General features: G+C 42.7%; 1 protein-coding gene across 1 annotated transcript in view; it reads left to right on the top strand.

The window, feature by feature from the left end:
- Positions 1 to 27,198, top strand: part of ENPP6 (ectonucleotide pyrophosphatase/phosphodiesterase 6) — a 108,397-nt gene that overhangs the window by 50,810 nt on the left and 30,389 nt on the right. Inside the window, exons 2-3 of the mRNA XM_059384020.1 lie at positions 1,180 to 1,359; positions 24,108 to 24,219. Of these exons, the coding sequence (XP_059240003.1) occupies positions 1,180 to 1,359; positions 24,108 to 24,219 (292 nt within the window). The remainder of the gene's footprint in view (positions 1 to 1,179; positions 1,360 to 24,107; positions 24,220 to 27,198) is intronic.

Here is a 27,198-nt window from a genome sequence, read left to right as displayed (position 1 = left end):
GTTTTTTTTTTTTTTTTTTTTTTTTTTTTTTAATCTCATCAGTCCACATGTGAAATCTGTGGTCAGGGTTTAAAAACTAACTCTGCATCCTGGGGTAAAACACCATTTTGTTTGGATTTCTGGGCTTTAAGTTCAAAGCCTGATTTGTAGAAGGCCTGGGTTCCTATGATGAAATAAAAGGTTTTTCCTTTATCATATTTTGGGTCTCAAATTTTCAGAAATGCATTTTTATGGTTTCTCTTTGTTTTTGTTTAAAAATGAATCTGTTGTGTGTGTTGAGGTAGGGTAGAGGTGCTCAAGAAGAAAGAAGAACAGCAAACAAACCCAAAAAAAGCCACTTTGATGAAGCCTAGTTAGTGAGCCCAGTGAAGCGTGTTTCATCCTGATGCCAAATGACGCTCACGAAAATTGCAGCAATTTTTGATGCACTTGCCAATGTTTGTGTTATTTTTACTTTAAAGATGTAGCAGATTGCTCCAAAATAAATAATTTAAGCTAACGTTTCAAAAGAGTCCAAGCGCTTGCTTCTTTCACTTCTGGCTTCTCTTCTGGGACTAAGCTGTGCCCAACAGAAGCAATCCTCATTTCTATGTAACACTCCATTTGGAGGGCTGTTTTCTTGCTTTGTTTTTCAAAGTTGAATCTATTTTTCACCATTCTGTTCCAAATGTCGTAGATTCTATCATTGTTCTGTGCTGAAGCAATAACTCCTCTTATCCAGGAAAACAAGGGAATAAACACAGCATCTAGATTCATGACTTTATGGGAAGAGGTTTCAAAGGGGTGCTCTGGGGTGAAGATCTCATCCCAGCCCCAGGGGAAGCTACAATTTCCGTATAGATTCACATTTAGATATCAAGCCATGAACAATGGGTCAAATTGTGTGCGCTACGTCTTCAGTATAACTTAAAATAGGATGGGAAATTATCTTCACACAAAATGACCCCATCCTCAACCAATTTTTAGACTTCTCATTTGTCTTTGTGGTACAATCTAAGAGAGAAGAAACCTCTATGATTTAGAAAAAAATTCAAAAGTGAATCTTCATGTTGTTCTGTATTTCCTAACTGTGCATGAGTGGCTTTTATAAACAGAAAAGAGAAAATGGCTTTTATAAAAAGATGAAGAATGAAAAGACCAGAACAATGAACTGATGGCCTTGTGTTCTCCTTAATGTAGGCCGCCATTGTGAGGTCCACCAGATGATTGGGAACTACATGTGGGACCCGACCACCAACAAGTCATTTGACATTGGTGTCAACAGAGACAGCCTGATGCCTCTGTGGTGGAATGGATCAGAACCTCTGTGGGTCACTCTGACCAAGGCCAAAAAGAAGGTCTACATGTACTACTGGCCAGGTGAGTGTGTGTTGACACCCAGGTCCCTCCAGCCTTCCAAATCTCAAACACCATGGAGTCTTTTAAGACAAATGATGTAGTTGTCATGTTCAAAGACCAAGCCAGAGTTTGAAAAGTGGGATCCTTATAAGAAATATGTCTTATGGGCATGTTTTCTAAACTTTTGTTTTGAGCTAACATCTGACCAGACACAAATCTATTTCCTGATTTCCTTGCTTTAGCAACATTGTTGTAGTAGATCACACTTCTTCATGTGCAAAATTTTTGGATAGTCAAAAGAGGTAAATTATGTGTTGCTTCTCTGCTTTACAAAAGAATTTGGCATACTGTTTCTATACATTTTGAGCTCCCCTACAATGTTGAAAAGACAATTCAAAGCACTTACAACTTTTTGGTGCTGCATTAAATGAAGTCTCCTTGTATTAATATTCCTCCTGTCCATCATAGATCAATGAGAAGCTAAATTACTTTACTTACTGCAATGAGGTAAGTCATCATGCAAACTACCCTGGCTGCTGTGAGAAGTCTTCAGAATAGTCTCATCTTGGCAGTTAAAATCTTGCACTAAGGATGAGAGGTTTCAGTGCTAACAAAATAATCCATTTACAGTTATCTTCCCATTGGTGAGATTCATTCTTTAGGTAAGTGGGTAATTTGACTTCCCGATGTACATGGCTATAGATGCTTTTTTTTCCAAATTCTTAATGGTGTAATACTGCCGATGGCCATGATGAAAGAAGACATCAGAGAAGGCCTGGAAGAAATGAAGAGATTAACGGGGAAAGGCAGCTGGGGAAGCTCACTGGCCTGGGTTGGAGGACAGCAGCAGCCTGATAGAATTGTGGGAGCACGGTGGGTTGTGGGGGACAGTGGTAGGTGGGTTCTGGAAGAACAGAGAGAAGGATGAGTAAGCTGAGGCTGAATCACAGATGGCCCACACTGAGGGCGTGGGCCTTCAGCAGGAGTTTGGAGGATGCTGGGTGAGGCGGTCATGTGGAGAGCTGCTCAGGACACTCCAGGCCATGCCAGCTCTTGGAGTAGCATGGAGCACAGACAGATGGAGACCCTAGAAAACAGACCCACAGCCGTGCTGGGGTAAGTGCCCGGAAAACTGCCACAGAGCAGAGACTAGCATCCATAGGTGAGCCCACGAAGGTCGGAGCAGGCTGCATAAATTAGAAACTGGGCAGAAGAACAATTAGACCAAGGCTGGCTCTGCTGGCAGGTAGACTTTCAGAGAAAGGACTGGAGTTTCTTCAGAAGACACCTGGGGTTCTGCCCGTAGCGCTACCTCAGCTGACATGAGCAGCTTTCAAGCAAGAGAAGGTTTTAAGGGGACTTCATTACCTTAAATGGAGACTCAACTTTTCTTTCTTTTTTTTTTTTTTTTAAGAAAAGAAGTCCGTGTACTGGCCAAGCTAACCAGACTTGCTAGAGGAGCGAGGCTTATGGATCAGCCCACTGTGATGAGGTCTCAAGCCAAAAAATACACTTTGAGTTCATTCTCAGAAATCATTATTTTTTTTTAAAGATTTTATTTATTTATTTATTTGACAGACAGAGATCACAAGTAGGCAGAGAGGCAGGCAGAGAGGAGGAAGCAGGCTCCCTACTGAGCAGAGAACCCGATTTGGGGCTGGATCCCAGGACCCTGGGATCACGACCTGAGCCGAAGGCAGAGGCTTTAACCCACTGAGCCACCCAGGTGTCCCAAAAATCATTATTAACAAGTACAAGGGCCCATGTGCATGGGCCTAAGAGAAGGAACAGATTGGACACTCTGACTTAGGGACCACCTTAGACAAATCTAAGGACCATCAAGACACAAGTTGGTCCAGTGCTGTATGGGTCAGCTTCCATGGTAGCTGGTTAATTTGATTTCCTATGTCTTGGAACTTGAACTTTTTGTGCTCTGAAGAGCACATCCCTCATCATCTCTCCCCAGCTCCCTATGGGCTGCTTCCTCTACCCATGATCTCCTGCCAGTGGCCTTTCATAGCAGTAGAAGGAAGATGGCTGCCATATTTCAGAGCTCTCTGTACAGCATTACAGAGCGCTATTCTCTATCTCATCCTGGAGGCTCTGGCTCCTTCAGGATAATGAACAACTTGAAGTTTTATATCTCTGAATATCTAAAAAAAAAAAAAAAAACAAAAAACAAAACAAAAAAAACAACAACAAAAAAACCCAAAACCCTCAATGCTAATCTGCATGTAAAATATCACGTTTTCCTCCAAAACAGCTCCTTAAGGGCAAGAAAGGTCCAATCGCTTCTTTTGAGTCACAGTTTGACAGCTAATGTGATGTGACAAATACACCTTATGATCAGTTTATAGTGTTCGTTATTGGGAGGAAAGAAGCTAAAAAGAAAGTCTCCTCAGATTTCCTCAGCGACCGAAATGAAGATTAGCTGCAGATCTGGCCACGTTGAAATCTTGATCGAAATCAGATGAGCAATCTCTTGTTTCTCAGACATGGTCTGGTCCTTCTCGGCTGGACATCCCAACAAAGGCTCTCCTAGAGCCAAGTATCTCTGAAGGCCCCACCCCCTGACCTAGCCAGGAGTCCTCTGGCACTGTCCCTTCTTACCAGTGACAACTGAGGGGTCACCGGTCACTGCTCTCCTTTCCGTCTCCACCCTGGTCCCCTCCGGCCCCTCCGCACAGCCAACAGCCCAGTGAGCGTTCATTTGTCTCTACAAGATTAAGTGAAGTGCAGTGGCCTTTCTTCTCAACATGACTTGATTTTATTTTTCTTCCCAAAGCCTCCTCTTCCTTCTCCACTTCCCACAGGACATTGCACAGGCCTCTGGACGAGGCCTGGACAATCTTCATTGCTCCAGTGAGCTGTGTTATGACACTTCGAGTCTCGCCGTGAAGTCAATATTTAGAAGTGCAATTTAGAAATGGCAGGAGTTCAAGTTTTCCTGTCAGGTAGATAAAGCAGCCGACGGCAAAATTCATCAGTGGTGAGGAGTCCAAAATAGCCCACCTCAAGTCTTGAGAAATTTAATATTGTAAACAGACTCTTTATTACCCCGACCCAACGGTGCTATTGATCTGTGCAGGGAGAAGTGTACCATGGGAGGTGATCCCCGGCCCTAAATCAAATATTTCTTCGGGAAGCCCAAAGAAATCATCCAGGAACAGTACAACAGGGGCCTAGCAGTGTTCTGCAGAGGATAAGAGCTGTGTGTGTGTCGTTCGATAACTTTGTCCCCTATTCCGTCCCTTTGGTTTGAGATCAAAGAAATTTTATTGAGGGGGAAAAGGAAGAGGCTCCGACAGTCGCTTCGTAGTAAGAGCAACCCAAAACAGAGAAGGACGGAGGAGGAGGAAAAAGGAGAGGGGGCTGGGACGATCAGTCAGACACCATGTGGAAACAGAGTTTGAGTCGTGTGGGTTTAAAGTTCATTCTTATGGCTCTCGCGAAATACCAAAAAGGAACAAAGATTAGCAACTTCTTAGGAGTCTCCGATTAAAACTCCTTGGAGTGTTTGAAGACTCTGAGTTCTCGGTCTTTTATCATGGGGTTTGCGGTGTGAACTCCCTATAGCCAAGCACTCGGGGGGGACTGGGGAGCAGCCATTCATATGGCTCTGGACAGGGCTGGGGGTAGGTCTAGGCTCTTCTACAGACCTCTTCCTGTCCTATGCAGGTGTTCAGATACATGGGGCACCTTCTGTGTGGGGAAGGACACATTTCCACCTAACTTCTCTTCTCTACTTTCCAGAGGTGAGCTGGGTGGGGACTTTAGGGGTGAGTAACTGAGCTCATACCAAGTTTAGGTTGTTACAAGCAGGGTGATTTCATCTTTGTGAGTAAGGGGACGTGGATTAGCTATTGACTGAGAATTAGGAATTGTTCACAGCCTCTTCCTGTGTCCTGTGGTGGTGGGTTCCCGACAGCCTTCAGCTGGGCTGACCTTAGTATACACTAAGGCACAGGGAAGATTAGGGATCCAGCACCGGTTATATGAATGTGTGACTTAACGTTATGAATGCCTCAGTTCTTTGACTCTATGACAGGACTCCAAATATCTGAATAAAAACTGAAATTTTCTTTTCAGACAAATATTTGACATCGTGAATGCAAGGGATCCAGAGTTTCACTAAAATTTCCAATAATATTGCCAGTTTAACATTAGACTTTAAGATGTATGTGATTTTAGAACCTAAAGAGGCCCTAGTATGTAGTTTGCTGATTCCTATACTTGTAAATCAGGACCTCTTTAGGAGGCTTCTCAAAACTACGGGTCCCCTTTGAAGAAAAACACACCCATGCATACAACACTAATGATTTTGTGCTCATGTAATATAAAAAACTACAATGATGAGGACTGGCAAATGGTCTTTGACATAGCAACACACATATATCTAATCTATATCTAATTAATTTGATTTTTTAATGTGATAGGAGCATGTGTTAAAAGTCACCGAAGTATCAAGCGAAATTCAAGCTCCTGTAATTCATCTTGTCTGACTAGAGTGGGCCTGGGTCAAAATTCCCTAAGACTTTTTGGGTTTGGGTTGAATTCACCTTGAGTCATTTCCTTTGTTGGTCAGGAGCCTTGGTCAGGTCTGCATCCCTGATGTTTCTGTCTGTGTCAGCCAGAAAAAGAACATGAATTCTCATTTCTAGTTGGAGGTTGTCTCAAGGAAGTGATCTTCCAAAGCATTCTGCAGGACTTCTAGGTGTCAAGGATCTCTGCCCTAGAGAAACTAAGGAGGTGTTGCCTCTCTGGACCGCTGCTGGCAGGAACAACTCCTCCAGTGCTGGAAAGTTTTCTTAGCTGTCTAGCCACATGCTGTCTCCTTGATCAGGCTGGCATCTTGGCCAAAAGAGCTCACTGTCTCTCAGCAGCACCCATGATGGCAATTAGAAAGCCTTAAAGAGAAATCCAGAGATGAACTTCTGGGCTTCACAAGTCATGGCAAATCCGTTTCTTCCTAAAACATCTTAGAAGGGTGTGTGACTCCAGGCCCTGAAATCAGCTCTTAGGAGACAACTATGAGCAAAACCAGATCAGGCTCTCCTCACTCCAGCCCCCTCCCTCCAGGAACTCACCATCCCATGAAGGAGGCTGATGATAATCTTACACTTGCTCAAATAAATGTAGAAATCCGCTTGTTAAAACTATAATAATGAAAAGTAGATTGCATTATGACGTTATCTAATGAGGGATCTGGTTTCATCAGAGAGACTGACTAACACCTTGGGTGATTCAGGGAGTTGGTGGGAGGGAGCACCAGGGCTGAGGGAACAGCGGTCTCCAGGTCTGGCGGGGATGCGAGAAGCAGCAGGCTCAGGAAACTGAGAGGGGAGGATGTCTCATCCTCATATGGATGAGACAGAGGGAAGCCGAGGCCAGGCCAGGTGCTGTGGGCCAAAACAGGAGAATTAGTTCCTATCCTGAGAGGGAGGAGAAGTCACTGGAAGGCTTTAAGGAGGAAGGAGGCAGTGTCCTACTTGCATTTTGACAAGACCAGTCTGGCTACTATGTGGAGAATGTATATGGACCCCCAAGGGGATGGCATAGTTGGGAGCTGGTATGGACCTGGGAAGGAGGTGACACTAGCTTAGAAATAGTGAGAAATGGAATGATTGGGGACATATTTAGGAATTAAAATCGCCAGGACCTGGTGATGAACTGGATTTGGGATTGAGCAATGGCAGGCGTGACATCGGGTCTCTGGCTGACAGAACTGTGTGGGTGGTGGGTCTTCACTTAAATGGGGGAAGCTGGAAGAGGAATGATTTGGGGGCACAGGAACGTCAGCTCCGTGTTGACTTGGGGACATGTGGACCGGGTAGGCCTGGAGCTCGGGGAAGAGAGCTGGAAGTACTGAGGTGTGGTTCATGGCGGTGGCTTCGGGGGTCCTTGGTGCCATGTGGGTGCAGAAGCTCACCTAGGGAAGGAACAGACCTGAGAAGAAGAGAGGGCCCCAGACACATTGAGGAAATGAGTGATGAGATGGAGGGGAGCCTGTGGAGGAAACAAAGAAGCAGTAGCTTGAGAAGCAGGATTATAAGCAGAAGAGTTGTGGACTGTGTAACAAACAGCGATATCCCTTGATAAAGGCGCCTAATAAGGGGCTTGGTCTCATCCGAGAGCAGGGAAAGGTGTCCCTGAGGGAGTGACTCCAGTGGATATCTTTTGTCACAGAAACCAAAGGAGTAAAATGGTTTCAAGACGAGAGAGGCCACCATCAGCCCTCCCTGTTGAGAGAGATACAGAGGCCGTGAAAGGGGTCTGGGTTTATCATCAGAGATGTCACGGGCAAGCTCTGAACTTTGTGGAAGTTTCATCTCTTTAGCATTTTCTAAATTAGACTAATAAAAATTCTTATTAATAAGGCAGGGTACCCTTTAATTTCTGTCTATTGCACGAGAGTCTTGATTTTAATAGCAACACTGATTATTATACTTCATCTAGAATTTTTTTTTAAGATTTTATTTATTTGACACACACAGAGAGAAATCACAAGTAGGCAGAGAGAGGAAGGGAAGCAGGCTACCTGCTGAGCAGAGAGCCCAATGCAGGACTCGATCCCAGGACCCTGAGATCATGACCTGAACCGAAGGCAGAGGTTCAACCCACGGAGCCACCCAGGCGACCCTAGAATTGGTTTTGAAAAAAAACAAAATATACAAACAGTAAAATTTGGCATGATTTCTCCCACAAAGATAACTGCTTAATTTTCAGTTAAACAGGGAAATATGGTGAAAAAAAAAAACCCAACACCTTTTTTTCTGGTCAGTGACTGTTTTGAATGCCATCAAGAGTTGGTACATGCTAATGAGCAACGAGGCATATTTCCTCGGGTCGGGAGGCAGACGAGAGGTCGGCAGCTGTGGTCCACCCTGGCCCATGCTGGGATTCTGCAAGACACACAGTATTGCATGAGCAAGTGGGCCGGATCTCTAGGAGCATTCGAGGCAGAGGAAAGGATCGAGGTTTGTGGTTCAAAGACAAAGCGAGCGTGTCATCTTTGCCGAGCTGCAGAGGAAAACAAGGGGGCATCTGACGGACTATGACGGGCGTGAAAAGGTAGAAAACTTGAAATGGCCAGATCTTTATATGCTATGTAAAGGGATTTGAGTTCAGGGGGCAGGGTATATTAGTAAGTTAATGTCAGTTGTGGAAACAGAAAAGTCTCAAAGTCTCAGTGGCTTCACCCTATAGAAATTTTTTTGGGGGGTCCACAGAAAGCCCAAAACCGGTGTTCCCGACCAGCAGTCAACACTCCAAATAATAATTCAGACCCTGTTTGGGACTGAAATGTGTTCCCCGCCCCCCCCCCCCAAATTTTGTGTCTTGGAGCCCTAATCCCCATGTGATGGTATTTGGGGCGGGGCCTGTGGGAGGCAAATTAGATTTACATGAGGTCCAGAGGCCAGGGCTTCCATGCTGGGCTCAGTGCCCTTACAGGAAGAGGAAGATGCCAGAACTCTCTCAGCTACACAGTGAGAAGGTGACCCTTTGCAAGCCAGGAAGAGGTGCCTCACCAGACCCCAGATCTGGCAGCACCTTGATCTTGAACTTTCCAGCTCCGAGAACGGTGAGAATAAACGTTTGCTGGTTAAAAACCATCCAGTGGACGGTGTTTTATTAGGGCAGCCTGAACACACCAAAGCAGAAGGGAAGGAGGGAAAGATGGAAAAGAAAGAAGAAGGGAAGAGTGAGAGTCAGGCATTACCCCAACATGTGTTAGACTGAGTGAGGAGGCGGACGTGCCAGAAACGAGCAAAGCAGAACGAGGCAACTGGGTTTTCCGGGCTTCTGTTCCTGCCTTCATTAGGACTCGGAAGGGCTGGGCGTTCCTCCTGCTCCTCCTAGGTGCTCAGGGCTCATGGCCACACTCCACCGGTCTGGCTTCCCGAGCCACGTGCCAGCCCAGAGCTCCCTGAGCCCTGCCTCACCCTGTGTAGCACCTGCTTCCCTTCCCCCAGTGCCCCCCTGCCAGCTGGTCCCATTGAGAGGTTTCAACTCGGGCTAGTGATAGGGTATCTGCAGGCAGGCCGTCTTTTATTCTAACAGCTCCGAGGGCCTTGCTCATTTAAAGGAACAACTGACCAATACAGGAATGATAGCCTTCAGGGTAGAACCCAAGGAGGAAGAAAGATTTATTCTCTAGGATCAGGTTAGTGGCTTCTCTCTGGGCTGACTGGGGCATTCTGCCAGCTCTGGAGCTTGTTTGGGGTCAAGGTTAATTCCCACCGATAGCTCCATCTGGCCCGGAGCTGAGGCTGGTATGGGAGGCTCAGAAGTCCTGAGGGTCTCACCACCTCCCTTTGCTTTCTGCATTAGTCCCCGCACTGAACTCTGACCTCAGGCTGTCTGGGAAGACTTGGTTGCCCCAGTGAGGACCTTTTCTCCTGCAGGGATCTTACCAGAGGAGCTCCGTGGAAAATGCTGCACTTCCCGCCACCACCTTCCCATTCTAGGCAGTGTCTGGGTCCCGGGCTCTTTCCTGGGGTTAGCAGATTACAAATCAGAATTCCTTACCCAGCAGGATGGCCTCCATCAATCCTCTCTACTCCCCACTGGGTCCTCCTCTCTTGTCTGTTTAGAGGCATTTTTTTTTTTAAGATTTTATTTATTTATTTGACAGAGATCACAAGTAGGCAGAGAGGCAGGCAGAGAGAGAGGGGGAAGCAGGCTCCCTGCTGAGCAGAGAGCCCAATGTGGGGCTCGATCCCAGGACCCTGGAGTCATGACCTGATCCGAAGCCAGAGGTTTTAACCCACTGAGCCACCCAGGCGCCCTGAGGCAATTTTATTTTTTAAGTTTCTGTCCTTGTTACTCCTTCCAAGAGAGAGACACTCCACCCTGGACGCAGGTAAGAATTACATGAGGCCATTGTAAAATGCCAGGGCCCAAGCTGCACTCTCAGAGGTTCCAATGTAACTGGTTTGGAGGGAGGGCCCCTCCATCAGTGATTGTAGAAGCTCCCCCAGTGACTCTCCTGGGCAGCCAGGGCCGAGAGCCCTTGCTCAGAGACACTCGGCTGCATGTCTGTGACCCGATGTGCCGTCTCTGGCCCCTCTCACGGTCCTAGGCTAGCTACACTGTCTTGCAGATCCTCTTTACCCGCCCAAGTCGTGGCTAGAGAACGCCCCGGGGTCACTCTGCTCCAGCATATTTGAATGAAGTCACTTTGGCCTTCTCTGATGCCAACAAGGAAAAGACTGGGCGGGTTGAGCGTCTCAAGTAAACTGGGCACTTCGCACACATCCCTTTATTATATCCTCAGAACAGTCATGAGAAATGACTGCTTCTTTCCCCACTTTACCACGGAGGACATGCAAGTTCCAGAGAGAGCATGCAGCTGGGAAGCAAGGAGCTGGGCTGCCCCTGGGGCTGTCTGACTCCAAGTCCCAGGCAAGGTCCACCCCCGGCCCCGTACCTGAATCTCGGCCAAGGCTGGGGAGGGTCTTGTGCTCCTGGGGCACCCACTGTCCCTCCCAGGCTTGGCAGCCCAACTCCCCAGAGCAGAGCCAGCTGGGATCCAGGCGGAGGAGGCTGGCAAAGTGAAGGAAGAGGCCCAAAGTTGGTGCTCCTGTATTACACCAGCCCTTGGTAGAGAATGCTGGAGTCTTAGTTCTTGGTGGCTGAGGACGGTCCTGCAGCCACTCCTCCTAGGAGGGTCTGTGCCATAGACTCTGATGGTCCCAAAGCCCTCCATGTGGGCAGGTGGGCCCAGCCACCACTCCTGTGCCTTCCTCATGTGGCTTGGTGGGCCGCTGGCTGTTCGTCAAAGAGATTTCGCTGTATGGGACAAAGAGGCAGCGTTTCATGTACGGGGACCTCTGTCCCCTCCTGCCCCTCCTGCTGTGTTTCCAGCACTTCACTGAAGCACTTGGGAAACCTCGGGGAGATTTAAAGAAAGGAGCCAGAATGTGGCTGTAGACCAGTTCAGCTCCTTCCTTGCTGTGGGACCTGGGGACAGTCACTTAATGTCTCTGTGCTCCAGTTTCATCATCTAGCCAACAGGAGTGATCATATGTACCTCTTAGGCTTGTTGGCATATGACATGAGATTAGACATGTAGAAAATCTGACCAGAGTAAATGCTTAATCACTGTAATACACCTCTGGCCCCGAGATTCTAAAAAAGGGTCATCAGTTTGTACTGACTTCAAGTCATACAGGGAGAGTCCTCTGATCCAGGTCCCTCTTAGCTTAAAATAAAGCTGCAAGGTCACATCAAGAGGGCAAATATACATTTGTAGCAAACACCATAGAGCGATATGCAAGTCCTATTTTATTTTTTTAAAGAGTTTTATTTATTTATTTGACAGACAGAGATCACAAGTAGGCAGAGAGGCAGGCAGAGAGAGAGAGGAAGGGAAGCAGGCTTCCCGCTGAGCAGAGAGCCCCATGCAGGGTTCAATTCCAGGACTCTGGGATCATGACCTGAGCTGAAGGCAGAGGCTCTGACCCACTGAGCCACCCAGGCGCCCCAAGTTCTATTTTAAATCACTAAGAGAATTCTGGGACAGGTCATCGGGCCAGTAAGGAATGGGAGGAGAGTGTTTCTAGGAAAGAGGTAGACAGAGGTGGGTGACCACTGGGTCATCAGAGAAAGAAAGGGGAGAGCCTGCCTGTTCAATGTCTCAGAAGCCATGGACAGGATTAGCATTCCCAGCACCACATGAGACGGAGAACCTAATGCTGGGCAGTGTAGCCACTGGACTGGCCACAGGCTGTTTGCCTAAAGATTGCAGAGAAGTGACTTTGCAAGGCTCACACTAAGCACTCAGTCCTGGTCCCAAATGTCCCTAGTGGTAGCTCAGAGCCACCTCAGAAGGTGGGGAGAGCAAGGGACCTCCATTTAAGACTTGTAAGACTTGGCAATCCTAGCTCAGATTTGGGGTTGGGGGTGAGGGATCTCTGGATAGGTGCTAGAATTCTAGCAGAGTAGCTGACTGGGCTGAGCTCTGTGGGCAGGGGTTTGTCGGCATCTTACATCCTAAGTAGGTCCCGTCTGCTGCCATCTAAATGACAGGAAGCCACTTAGAGAAAGAGTCTTTGGGATACCACGCGGGGCAGAAGTCAAGATGGCTTCCTTCGGAAGCGTGGTATCACTGTAATCATGTAATTAGCCGTAAGATTTAGATAATCCTGAAGCTGGTGCCCCTGACCCAGAGACACTGCTGATAGCTTCTGTGAGGGGGCACTCAGGGGCGTCATTCCAGGAGCAGTCATTCATTCCTCACCTGGTCCCACTTGGGAGGGGTGCAGTCCTTGACCCTGGGCCAGAGATTTTCCCCATCTAAAACTAACTGGCAGATGCAGAGATTAAATCTTCACCTTTGGCTTCATTATGTCTCACTGTGGTTTCACCACCGCCTTCCTAACGCAGGGACTTAGCTTGGGTTAGGCATACATTCCTTCTCACCTTGGTTCCCCATTAGTCTCCTTTTATGCCTAGTGAGTCATTTTCAGATGAGTTTTCAGAATCTTCTCTAATGGATGAGTTGTCTCTCATCTCATGTGTCTCCTGGTCTTGCTCTCTGCCCCTGCACACAAAACCAGTCCTCCGTGGCGTCCTGTGTTCAGGCCAACCCACTGCCCTTTCCCTATATCAGAAGAGAGCCGTCACCAGAGGTCTTCCAGCTCCTTGGGCTAGGCCAACCCTGGGGAAAGGGTCTCTGAGATCAAAGGCCATACTTTCCCCAAGGACCTGTTCCCACAAGCTCCCGTGCCTCAGATGTATTTTCCTGGAAAAGGTTACATGTTTCTAAGAGAGTTAATTGGCTTAGCTGTTTTAATAAGCTCTCTTGAGACATGTATTCAACACTTGTACACCTGCCTCCTATCACATAAAACACAGCTCACAAGGGTTATTGTTACAAGATGTGTCAAAGTTGGCAAGCTGAGCTGCACTCGGAAGGTGAGACCCGTGCTCTTGGAAGTTGGGGAAATGTGACTTTTTTTATGGACTCAACTTGGTGGTCTTTGGATAGAGCTGCCTGGAAGCAAGGGTCATTCAGGAAAGCAGTGTGCATAGTAGAAAAGTGCCTCAGCTGGGAAAGCTGATCATCAGCTGGCCTGGAGACCTTGGGACATTCACTTTGCCCATGGGAGGCCCTTGATTTCTCTCTAAAATAAAGGGGTTTGATGTAAGGCTTTCCTGAAGGGCTGTGAGCTGTGAGTTGTGCAAGGATGCCACATCCATGGGAACATCGTTCACATTATAGACATAGTAGATTTTCATATTTATTTTGACAACACTTTGGCCTACGTCAAGTCAAGTGTTGTGATAGAATCGGGTATTCACGTAAGTCTCTGTTGGACGGTAGTTAAGTGTTTTCTAAAAGGAAATGCCTTTTAGAAAAATCAAGCATGGGCTTAGTGGGGACCCTCTTTGTCCTTTAAGTTCCCTCTGACTTCATATTTTCTACTCAGGATATTTTTATTAGGTTGTAGAAGAGGATACTCACCCGGTGCAAGGTTGGAACGTCCCTCAGGAAGGTGGACTCTAGGCAGAGATAGGATGGGTCCTAAAAAATGAACCCAGGGCAATTCTTTTCAAATTTCTCTGGGAACGTGAGGAAACAAGGTGAAGTAAAGCCAAAACATGCCCTCATGGTGTTCGTGAAACCAAAATCTTACCCGAGAGTTCCTGGTTACTTTTTCAAACTGTGAGATCCAGGCCATGGCCTTTCTTCTCCACAGATCCCCGTGCAGAGATCTAGGAATCCTGTTTTCCTCAGTCATGTGGAGGCTTTCCCTGAAGCCATGGAAATGGCCTGAAGGCAGCAAACTCAGAGGTTGAGCAACTCACCCACTTTTCACAGATTGGGCCTGTGGTAGCTCCGGAACAGGCACACAGAATCCTGATTAGAGAACTATCTCATGCGAGCCACACAACAGCCCCCCACACCAGTCTGCTGAATTCCATCAGATAAAGACTAAAGAAAATAAAACAAAATATCTACAGTAATTCACTTAGGAATAATTAGCCTTGCTCGCTCTAAAGTTTCATTAATTTCATGTTCCATGGCATTGTGGCTGTCATCTGTTGCTAGCTATTTCCTTTGTCAGTCATTTATTCATTCTAGGTTATAAAATTAAAGGTATGGTGGATGTGTCTGCCTTTTGAGATCTCACCAAAGAGAGACCATTCCGGATGGACAGAGCAGAAGGCTTACCCTTGTCCCAATTTCTGTCCACCTGGGTACTAGTTGAATCTCTTCTCAGGGGCACAGGGAGGTATATAGTTTCTATCAAAATTAACTATATTTGCAGGACTTGGATTCAGGGCATCTCTGATGGGTTGAGATACAGTCCGTTTGCTCCATCGTCTGGATCTGATTACCTGAGTAGATAGCAAATTATAATGCCCCATGTGCTCTGCTTTGAAGGTTCTTTCTCTCTCTTTGCTCACAGAGCTTCAGTTGTGGGACAACCTAGAGGAGAATAGATCATACCACTATCAGTCACATGTCACCTCCAACTCTCCACACTTGGTGCCCAGCTGCTTTCTGAACAAGTTACAGTTCCCATAGAGTAGAGCTACTGCTGCCTGGTTTCCCAGTTCAGGGGTCTTCAAACTGGGTTCCCAGGGATTTATGAAAGCAAAATTACTTTTAAGGAAATTAGTTCTAAGATCCTAAAGTTTCATGCACATTGCACCTATTGTCTTGACTAAAAACATGCCCTTTCCATACTTTACATAAGAAAGGAATACCCATCGGCCATGCAGAACCTTACTGAGGTGTATCACTCTGATAAATGAAAGCCTCTAGGTACGAAACAAAGGGACAGTTCAAAACACTGGTGTAGGTGTTGAGAAAGTGAATACATCTAGGGATAAAATAACAAAACTTAAAAAAAAAAAATCAAGTATTTTCCACTGCTTGCTTTTAAATTATTTAGGAAAAACTTAATTGAGTTGTCAGCTGAAACATTATTTAAAAATTTATGATGATAGATCACTATGTGAATGTTGGCATTCGAAGAAGCAGTTCAAAGAATTAAATGACATTGGTACAACAAACTTCTTCTATTTCCATCTACTTATTTATGTGAACAACTCTCTTAGCACTTAGACTTAATAGGGATGGAGTGGATTCTGAAATTGTCTTATTCTAGATCAGCCGTATTCATCCATGGGTATGTGAATTGATTTTCAAAAGCATCCCTATTCCTTTAATTATGAAATGCATTTATTTTTTATTTTGTTTCATTTATTTATCTGAGACAGAGAGAGCACGAGTGGGGTGAGGGGAAGAGGCAGAAGCAGACTCCCTGCTGATCAGGGAATTCGAGACTCTATCCTGGGACTCTGGTATCATGACCTGAGCCAAAGGCAGAGGCTTTAACCCACTGAGCCCTAGAAACGTAAAATTTAAAGTGTGCAACATCTTTGTATTTTCTAGAAAGTTACAGAAGTACAAATTTATATTAGACTTCAGTAGATCAATATTTTAATTTTTTGTCATATCCAGAACCCTATGCCAAGAAGTTATTAATTAAAATATATAAATAGAAAACTAATAAAGACTGAAAATGGAACAACAATAACAATACATACTTAATGCAAAAGAAATCAAGAAAAGAGAAAAACTATCCAATATGTGATGAATACATGACATTTAGTTAGATGGCTGATTGAAACACAGAGATATCAGTAAATACATTACATGTAGAAGTTTACTTTTTTACTGATATTTTATTATTTCAATTAATCTGAGTTATTCTATTTGTTTCAAATTCAAAAGCAGGCGAAATTAATTCACATTTTTAGAATAGTGTTTACACTTGGGAAAAGTGGGACTTGAGGTGCCTGTGTGTGATAGTGATGTTCTGTCTCCAGATCTGTGTGCCGGTTACACAGCTGCATTCACTTTATAGGAGTTCATTGACCTGTGCAATTATGATCTATTCATTTTGCGTCTCTGTTAAACTTTAATAGACATTTGCATTAAAAACAACTATCATCAGACAGGACAAAAATAAAACCTAATAGATACTGCTTATAAAAGGCATACATGAAATGCAAGTATGTGAAAAAATTTAAAGTAATAACATTTTTAAAAAGATATACGACACACAGGAAATTAACCAAGAGAGAGCTGGTGCAGCTATATGAATATCAATCAATGTACACTAAAAACCTAGACTTTTTTTTAAAATAAAGAATACTTTACATTGATATAGGGTTCAATCCACCAAGAAAATGTAACAATTCTAAACTGTAATGCTCCTAATTGTACAATCTCAAAATAAATAAAGTAAAAATTGACAGAGCTAAAGCAGTGATAGGTATGTTCACAATGATATTAGAAGATTTTTTAAACCTCTTTTCAGTAACTGATAAAAGAACAAAAAAATTAGAAGGGTACAGAAAATTTATACAACATACTTAACATATTTACTTAATTGACATTACTAAAACACTTCACCCAACAACTGATGAATACACATTATTCTGAAGTCTACACAGAACATTTTGTAAAAAATGACCATATGTTAGTCATAAAGCACTTATCAACAAATTGGAAAAGTGTGAAATCATACAGAATGTGTTCTCTGACCACAGTGTAATTAAAGTACAGTCAGTAATAGAAAACTTTAAATCCTCATGTTTGGGAAAATAGCCAGAGACTTCTAAATAATTCATGGTCCAGAGAAGAAGGTACTATTGAAATTTAGAAAATATCTTGAATGGAAGGTTAGTGAAAATACTATGTATAATGAATGTAGCAGGATAAATGTGATGCAACTAAACTCATGCCTGAAAAGAAATCAATACTCATATTGGATGGTAGTTAAGTGTTTTCTAAAAGGAAATGCCTTTTAAAAAAAATCCTTGCACTAAGTCTTTGATATTTTCAAGCTAAGGTCATTTGAACTGAAAGCTCAATATATATATATCTACATATGCAAATATGAATGCTTGCATATGTAGATAAAAATAATGACTGAAAATCAATAATCTGTCTTCATCTCAAAGAAAATTAAATTCCACCAAATGGAAAAAAGGCAATAATAACAATAAGAACAGAAATGAAGTAGAGAGCAAACATATGAGAGAGGGGGTTGACAAAGCCACATTTGTTACTAGAAAAAAATGAGGGGTGCTTGGATGGCTGTCAGTTGTCTGACTCTCGATTTTGGCTCCGGTCATGATCTCAGGGTCATGGGATCAAGCCCCATGTTGGGTTCAGCACTCAGCACAGAGTCTGCTTGTCTCTCTCCCTCTGTATCTCCCCCCAGCTTGCACTATGGAAACTAGAGGCATTAAAAAGCCAGCGAAATAATATTATGAAAAATAGTATGCCAATGCATTTGAAAATGTACATGATATAGATTTCTGGAGAAAAATTACCAAATGGACAAAAAGAAATAGAAAATTGGAATACTTTTTTATATATTTTAAAATTAAATATTTAAAAGCCTTCCCTAGGGTTGCCTGGGTGACTTAGTCAGTTAAGCATCTGCCTTTGCCTCAGGTCATGATCCCAGGGTCCTGGGATCGAGTCCAACCTTGGACTCCTTGCTCTGCAGGGAGTCTGCTTCTCCCTTTCCCTCTGCTTTTGCCCAGCTTGGCTCTCTCTTTCTCCCCAAATAAATAAATAAAATCTTTAAAAATAATAATAAAAAATAAATAAAAGTAGAATGCCCTAGTATTAGATGCCTCCACTAGTGAAGTTTTCAAACATGTGAGGGAGAAGTAACACCAATCTTACACAAAGCCTTTCAGAGAATGTATAATGATTAATCACATCCATAATGAGGTCAGTACAAGATTGATACTGAAATGTAGCAAGAATAGCAAAAGAAAGTTAAATTATAGGAACTTTTTTCATGAACGGAGATGTAAAAATTCTAAACAAAATATTTGTAAACTGAATCAATCAATATATAAATAGAATAATATATGCTAACCAAATTGGGTTTATTACAGGAATAAAAGATAGGTTTCATATTTTAAAATCTATCCATGTAATTCACAACAGCAACAATAAAATTTTAAAAAATTGATCATCTTAGTAGATACATAAAAACTATTTGATAAATATCAACAAACATTCATTAAAAAAAAACTCTAGGTGAAACAAAACTGGAATTTATTAGAATGGACTTGGTAACTAGTAAAATACCTCCTTAATCTGAAAAAGACTAACTACCAATAACCCTATAGCTAAACATAATAGTTGATAGTAAATGGGTTCAAGAATGAGATGAGGATACCTCCTACCATAACTTCTATTCAGAATTATATTTAGAGGTCCTATCCAGTTGGGGGATGTGGTGGGGTAGGGCAGGGGTAAAAACAAAACAAAAAGAAGAAAAAAAATCATCATTATTCTAGATGACTCTGCAAAAATCCGAAAGAATTCATGTTTAGAGTTAATGAGATAAGTCTATTGATATAAGATCAATATTTAAAAACTATTGTATTTATATATACTAGGAACAAAAACATAGAAAATGAAATTTAAAAACCAATATCATTGGGGTGACTGGGTGGCTCAGTCGGTTGAGTATCTGGTTTCAGCTTGGGTCATGATCCCAAAGTCCTGGGATCGAGCCCCATGTCGGGATCTCTATTTACCAGGAAGCCTGCCTCTCCCTCTGGCTGCTGCTGCCTCTGCTTGTGCAAACTCTCCCTCTCTCTCTCAATCTGTGTCAATAAATAAAAAAAATCTTAAAAAAAAAATAAGACCAGTATTATTTACAATAGAATCAAAACACACACAAAAAGAGGAATAAATCTAACAAAAATAGCTTGAGAACTTTACTTGGAAAATAATTTAGAGAAATGTAAAGGCCTTAAAAAGTAGAGGCATATATTATGTTAATGAACTGGAAATCTTAATATTACATCAACTTTCCCAAAGTTGATCTATAGATTCAGTATAATCCCAATCAAAATTTTAGCAGCTTGTGTTTATTTGTGTGTGTGTGAACTGACAGGTCAATTCTAAAATTTATATGGAAATTCAGGTTCAAGAATAGCAAAAACAGGGTGCCTGGGTGGCTCAGTGGGTTAAGCCGCTGCCTTCGGCTCAGGTCATGATCTCAGGGTCCTGGGATCGAGTCCCACATCGGGCTCTCTGCTCAGCAGGGAGCCTGCTTCCTCCTCTCTCTCTCTCTCTGCCTGCCTCTCTGCCTACTTGTGATCTCTCTCTGTCAAATAAATAAATAAATAAAATCTTAAAAAAAAAAAAAGAATAGCAAAAATAATCTTGAGTCAAATGAATAAAACTGGAAGATTTACACCATTAAATATAGACATTTTAAAACTGCAAAAATGAACACAAAATAGTATTTACACAAGAGCAGGCAAATAGGCCAAGAGTAAGTTCAGATACTCGTTTTTAAAAAAGATTTATCTATTTATTTGAGAGAGAGAGAGAGAGAGAGCATGAGGAGAGGCAGAGGGAGAGGGAAAGAGAATCTGAAGCAGACTCCATATTTATAAAAATGATGGGATGCTTGGGTGGCTCCGTCAGTTACATTTCTGTCTTTGGCTCAGGTCATGATCCCAGGGCCCCAGGATTGAGACCCACATGGGGCTCCCTGCTCAGTGGAGAGCGTAATAAAGCTGCCTACATATACAACTTTCTTAGAATGTGTTTCTAGAAGTGGTTTGCCTAGGGGAAGCATGCATACAATAAAAACTGTGTAAATATCACTTAACAACATTATTCTCAAAGGACGAGAGGGACTCAGGAATTCACACATATGTATATGTTTTCCAAACATAAGACTTGATCCATAGAGGACAGTGAAACCAATCTATGGATTGCTAATCAGTATTCAAAAAAAAAAAAAAAAACAGAATAGAATAGAACAAGGAAATATGAGCCTGCATTGTTCATAGTTTGGTGAAACTTTTTTGTATCTGCTGTGTTTCTGTACTGTTTCATGAAGCAATATGAGTATTTTGCCTTAAGTTATAGAAAAAACATTTTTTTTCTTTTTTAAAAATTTATTTATTTATTTGACAGAGAGATCACAGGTAGGCAGAGAGGCAGGCAGAGAGAGAGAGGAGGAAGCAGGCTCCCCGCTGAGCAGAGAGCCCGATGCAGGGCGGCTCAAAGGCAAAGGCAGAGGCTTAACCCACTGAGTCACCCAGGCGCCCCTAGAAAAAACGTTTTTAAAATGTTCCTGTAGATGAGCTCTTCAGGCATGCCTTCTGGTTTCCAACACTCATTTTTTTATTTCCTTTTCTTGTTAACTGCCTTGATAAGAAGTTTTATAACCATAATAAATTGCAGCAGGGATAGCAACCTTCCTGATTTGCTTCCGACCTAAATGAAAATGCATCCCGTGAAGTTTTGAAAAGGAGAATTTCCACCGTAGTTAATATCTAGTGCATCAGTGAAAGTCTCATTTCCTCTTTACATCAAGTTACATAAGGGGTTTCTTTTTCATTTGTAAGCAGTTGGGTTTATATTTAGTGAACTGTTACGATTAATCCCTAATTTTATTGCCTGAGGTCAGATAACATGCATGGTGGCCTATAAAATTTCTGCTTTTTGGAAGTTATTGAGATTTTCTTTGTGGACTGGAATACGATCAACTTTTCTCTTTGGTTTGATAATATTGAATATTCTTTAATAGTAAAATTTTCAATATCTCTTGAATCCAGTGTATTGTTAGTAACGTTCAAATCCTCTATATCTGTAAATAAAACAAGATGAAATCAGAGAGGGAGACAAACTATAAGAGACTCTTAATCATAGGAAACAAACAGGGTTGCTGGAGGGGAAGGGGGCGTGGGTTGGGTAACTAGGTGATGGACATTGGGGAGGGTATGTGATGTAATGAGCACTGGGTATTATATAAGACTGATGAATCATTGACCTCTACCTCTGAAACTAATAATACATTAAATGTTAATTAATTGCATTTAAATTTAAAAAATTCAAATCCTCTATATCTTTATGTAGGTATATCTTATATATCATTTATTCTTTATTTCTTAAGTTGTCATTCAAATCTTCCACCAAGATTGCAAATTTGCACTTTATTTTCCCAAGACCACTGTGTGTGTGTTGTTTGGGATTTCATCAAGATCAAAAGCTTCTCCACAGCAAAGGAAACAGTCAACAAAACAAAGAGGCAGCACAAGGAATGGGAGAAGATATTTGCAATTGACAATACAGACAAAGGGCTGATATCCAAGATCTTCTCAAACTCAACACAGACAAAACAGATAATCATGTCAAAAACTGGGCAGAAGACATAAACAGACACTTCTCCAAAGAAGACATACAAATGGCTAACTGACACATGAAAAATATTCATCATCATTAGCCATCAGGGAGATTCAAATCAAAATCACATTGAGATACCACCTTACACCAGTTAGAATGTATGTTAATGATATGTAAACAATCATACCCATTCTTATTATTTATTTTTGTTGAGATAAAATTATATTAAAATTGTATTTTTTCAGGTATACAACAAAATCATTCGACATATATATGGTGAAATAATTATCACACTTGATCTTAGCCAAAAGGCTGAGAAACAATGTGAAATAATTATCACAATAAGTCTAGTTAACGTTCCCTACCACACATAGTCATAAATTATTCTTTCTTATGATGAGAACTTTTAAGATCTCCCCTCTTAACAAGCATACACCTTCTTAACTGTTAATGTGGATTTATAGCTGTTTCAGGTTTTTGAGACTACCTTTGGGGTGTTTTTTTGGTTCAGGGGGTGGGTTTCATCCATTCTTTGTATCTAAAATTTCTGTGTCATTTTATATCAAGTGTAAATTTTTAAAGTATTTTATAGTTGGATTGTGTTTGTTTCATCTTCACATTCTTTCAGAGCTTAATCCATTCACATTTATTTTGAAACAAGTATAGTTGGTTTTCTCTTGTATTGATTTCAGATTTTATTGTTGTTTTTTTTTCTAATGGTTACTCTAGACATACCAACATGCATCTTTAGCTTTTTCATGTTCTACCCTGAAATAATACTATATTACTTCACAATGAATTTAGAGTTTTTAAATTTTATAATGCCATTTATCCACTTATACATTCTTTTTGTTCTTATTGTCATCTATTTTACTTATGCATATATTGTAAATCCCATAATATATTGTTTCAAATTTTGCTTTAAATAGTCAATCATCTCTTAAAGAAATTTCTTATATGTTTACCCTTTCTGGCCAACATTTGTGTCATCTGTGGACCTGGTTCTGTTGAATATTTTTCTCTTGATTAGGAGGCACATTTTATTACTTCTTAGTACATCTCATGATTTTTTTATTATATGCCAAACATTATGTGAAAAAGAATAGTAGAGGGTGTAACAAATGATATTTCCCCTGAGAAAAATTCATGCCTCTTCCTATGTTAGATCTTTAGGATGGAGGCTAAGTCAATCTAATCTGTAGTTGAGCTTGGTCTGGGGGATTTTGAAGCTTTAGTTAGATTTACTTTGCCACTAGTTTCAAATGTCCTGAGGGAAGATAACGATTATCCCTTTATCAGGCCTTGGAATTTGTCCGGTGGAGAACTCTCTGGTCTTTACATGGAAAGTTTACGTTTCCCACTTTTTGAATCACTGAGTTCTTTTTCTCTTCAGCAGTGTCCTCAGCTTTCTGCAGCTTGGAAGATGCCTCTCCCCTCTGATGTTCTGTCCCCAGCCTCTGATGAGCTGTTGCCTTGCACCTCATTTTAAACTTCATATGTTACACTTTTTTCCCCAAAGGTCTCCTCCCACTAGACTAGATTCCCAAATGCTCTAGGATAGAGACCCTCACTGACACATTTTTGTTTCCGCTATGTCTGACCACAGAGACTAGTTCATAGTAGGTACCCAGTAATAGTCAATGAACTTAAACGGAGACTTGCTCATCCCTCTTCTGCCCTATAGTTCGATAATAAGGTTGGGTATCTCTTCCTCAGAGCAAATACTTCTACTCGTCCAGGAGTCTGGGGCAGTGAAGCTGAGGCTGTAGTAACTCCTAACATCGGAATGCCCTTAATTCTTTTACTTCGTTTTGGGGTGCTGGGTGGCTCAGTTAGTTTGGCCTCTGACTCTTGGTTTCGGCTCAGGTCATGATCTCAGACTCATGGGATCAAGCCCCATGCCCAGCTCTGTGCTCAACATGGAGTCTGCTTGTCCCTCTCCCTCTGCTCTTCCCCACCTTCTCCTCTCCCCCCACCCCGCTCATGTGCGCTCTCCATCTGAAATAAATAAATAAAATCTTTTTAAAAAATTATTTTCCTTCATTTTGGGAGAGGCAAAGACGTGTCTCAGATCCTTGCTTTAATTCAGTGATTTTTAGGCTTGCTAATTTGGTGTGTCATTTCTAAGTTCAGTTAGACTACAGAAATACTTATTTTTTTATTCCAGAACTAATCAGATACTACCTAATACTTGATTTTAGAATAGACAAAGACACACTAGAAGACTTAGCAGTTATGAAAAAATTCTATGGAAAAAAAGTTTTAAATGAGAGCTTTCTGTGTATGAATTAATTTTGTTTCAAGTTGGGAAAGACCAACATTATCCAATTTTTGCTGGTCCCTGTTATGGGACACCCATGTCCCATAGGAACGACATTTGAGAACCTCTACTCCAGTTAAACAAAATTGCAGTTAAATATGCCACTTATCAGCAGTAAGTTCTTTTATTTCATGAAAATGAACCAAGATTTTATTTTGACTAATGTTGTTTGCTTCCTGAAATAAGCTCAAAAACCTACCTTAATTATTAAAGAAAGTAACCATTTACCATCTTTTTCCTTCTTAGGCTGTGAGGTGGAGATTCTTGGGGTCAGACCTACCTACTGCCTAGAATATAAAAACGTCCCGACAGATATCAATTTTGCCAATGCTGTGAGCGATGCTCTTGACTCCCTCAAGTAAGTGTCCCAAAGTTTCAGCCAAACATTGTTCTTCATTATTTCCAGGACCACTAATGAATGCTAAAGTGAATTAAGAAGGTTTGGTACCGGTGGAGTAATGTCTCCAAGAGGTGGTTAACCTCTTGCGTGATGACCGTTAACTGCTACCGGAGAATCATTGTGAGTGAGTCCTTTCAGGTAGGGGTACTCTTCGTAAATGTTGAATCAAGAGCAAGAAAGTCCAAAAGGGTGTGAGACTTTCTTCTTTACGTTGATGGACCATAGAGAAGCAATATGAAGGTCAACATCTCTCTAATTAAGATTTACGGAATGCTTGAATTTCAGAAAATGTCATTATTGGGTTAAAAGGGTGGATCTTTGGGGAAGTAAATTTGAAAAAATTGCCTGCTCTCCCCATATCTTGGCAATGTGTGAAACACATTAGCGCATTAGAAGATAGAACCTTTTATTCCTCCCACGTGGAACAATGACACAGAACTTAAAAAAAGCAGAAATCATTCATGGTGTCTAAAATAGCACACAAGAGTCTGTCAGAGAATCTGACCAACAAGAAAGGTCAGGAGAAAGCCTCAAGGCTGTCTCAGACGTCGCTAGATGTGGAAGTCAAGATGGGAGACCAGGTGGGCTGTACCTGAGTAATCAGCAACCAAGAGGCCGTAGGGGAGCTCTCTCATTTCCAGGACCAGATTTGCAGTCACCTTGGCTGCTGAGTGGGCTTCCTGGGTAGCATCAAGGCAGAAAACCCATAGCATTCAGTTTGGACACCAGGCAGGACCGTAATCCTCCCAGGAGAAAGAGCCTGGTTTTAAAGCTGGGCAGACTCCAAGGGCCACCAGATCCTAGGCACTGCGTACAACTCACCAGCGGAAACCGCATGCATTGGCCCATAGCTGAGATTGCCCCAGGTAGAGAACTGACCAGTTATGAATCCCATTCTTGCCATCACCACCCCAAACATCGCAGGGAGCACCAGTCACCCCCACAGAACTGTACAGGGAGAAAACAACACCCCTCCCTTCGCTGCTTCTTAGAATAATTCCACTTCCATGAAACCTACCAAGAGGGCGTGCTTTGAGGCACAGGAAGGTTCAGGCTCTGACAGATTGGAGAGAAAATAGGTTTGAAATACTTAAAAACTGAGATGTAACAAATTTTAAAGTTTAGATTTTTTTTTTTTTTCTGGAGGGAAAAGGGAAGGGACAGGGTCTGGAATGAACTTTAAATAAATATTATTAACTATTGAATAAATATTCTTCAACATATGGTTTGTAAATCATGTGTGTTATACGATCCTGCCTCCTACCTACTCTGCTTTCTTTTCCTTGCCCACAAGCGCTAGAAAACCGCACACACATGTGATGGCCTGGAATATCATGTTACAAACTAGTTTGTGCAGAGCAGCAGGGTACTACACGCACAGCAGATGAGCAGAGCTAGAATCCTGGAATAGCTCTGTGTCCCTACAGTGCTGTTTCCAACATATCCAGAAAGCTGGCCGCCCCTACAGACTGTGGCCACACTAAATATGAACATTTAGAACATAGTTGTCATACAGATACCTCCAAAGAACCCAACACTCCGGGAGTATAATCATTTTCACATTCATCTTGCCTTGACAGCCGAATGGTCCTTCACTGTATCCAACCCAGTGATTCAGCAGGTGGGGAGGCACACAGACCCAACAGGCTCAGGTTAGCCAGTGCCCGCTAGCTGGCCCATCCAAGCAGGCTTCCTCGTCCTGAGGCATCACAGCATGCTAGAGGAACGAGTGCTGGGCTCTGACTCCTAGAGAAAGTTCTGCTTCTCTGTTTCTAGAGAAGTTTTACTTTTTCCCTTTTCAAGCAACATGGCAAAGCTCTGGAACACTGGGGAACAACATCTTTACCTTAGAGCACAGCATTTAGAAAGGGGAAGGATTAAGTGGTGTGTGTGTGTGTGTGTGTGTGTGTCTGTGTTTAGCAAAGGCACTGGGCTCCCCTAGACAGAAAAGGCTACCAAGAACTGCAGGCCCAAGAAGCTGGCCCTGGGCTAGGCCTCTACCTGGTGTGACCTGATGCCATCCACCACATTGTTCAATTGGCACTTTTCACACTGTAGTCTACACGAAAGGCCTTGAACTCCGGGGGATGGCATGCATGTGATCTACCGGGGAACAATGCTTCTGCAGTTGGGCAGTGAAGGCCAAGGCAGGATGGAATCAGGCCAGTGCAATTGTCTTGTGGGGTCTTCATACTGTCAAAGTTAACAGGGTCACTCTTCATACTGTCAAAGTTAACAGGGTCACCAGAAAGGGCCCCTGTAAATACTGGTTGGAAAGCTGGAGAGCCACCATTTCTAAAACTAGTCAGGGCTTGAAATGAGACAGAGGGATAAAAGGAAGAAAGACAATAGACCAGATGATACCTATTGCCTGTGGAAAGCAGTAAGATGAGCTAGGCTCTCTTGCAAAGAAAAAGAAGGAAACTCCTTTAACCAACCTATGCAGATTGATTGACTGATTGATTTAGAGCGGGGACATGAGGGGGAGAGGGAGAGGGAGAGAGAGACTCTTAAGCAGGTTCCATGGAGCCCAACGTGGGGCTTGATCACAGGACCCTGAGATCATGACCTGAGCTGAAACCAAGAGTCCGACCCTTAGCTGACTGAGCCACCCAAGCACCCCTAACCTATGTGTTTGAATTCTTTTGCTCTGTGTGTTAGGCAAAGACACATTAATTATTTATCTTTCCATTAGATGGCCCACAAACTAGGAGCAAACTTTGGACTCCATAGCTTCCTCTTGGTTTCTGCTCAGCTCTGTCTCAAAATTCCTACCTATCATTTGAAGAGTGCTTAGAGTTCACATGAGTGTGCAAACACAGGCACACACACATTTTTCCTGATCAGTACTGCTTTCAGAGTGTTTCTGTCTGCTCTGCTCTGCTCTTAGTCTGAGAGGCAGAGAGAATGGGATAGAGGATAGATAGGTTTTTACAG

The sequence above is a fragment of the Mustela nigripes genome, chromosome 18, assembly GCF_022355385.1.
Source record: "Mustela nigripes isolate SB6536 chromosome 18, MUSNIG.SB6536, whole genome shotgun sequence".
NCBI lineage: Eukaryota > Metazoa > Chordata > Mammalia > Carnivora > Mustelidae > Mustela > Mustela nigripes.
Note: the sequence above shows the minus strand (reverse complement) of the source record. Positions and strands in the feature narration are given on the sequence as shown.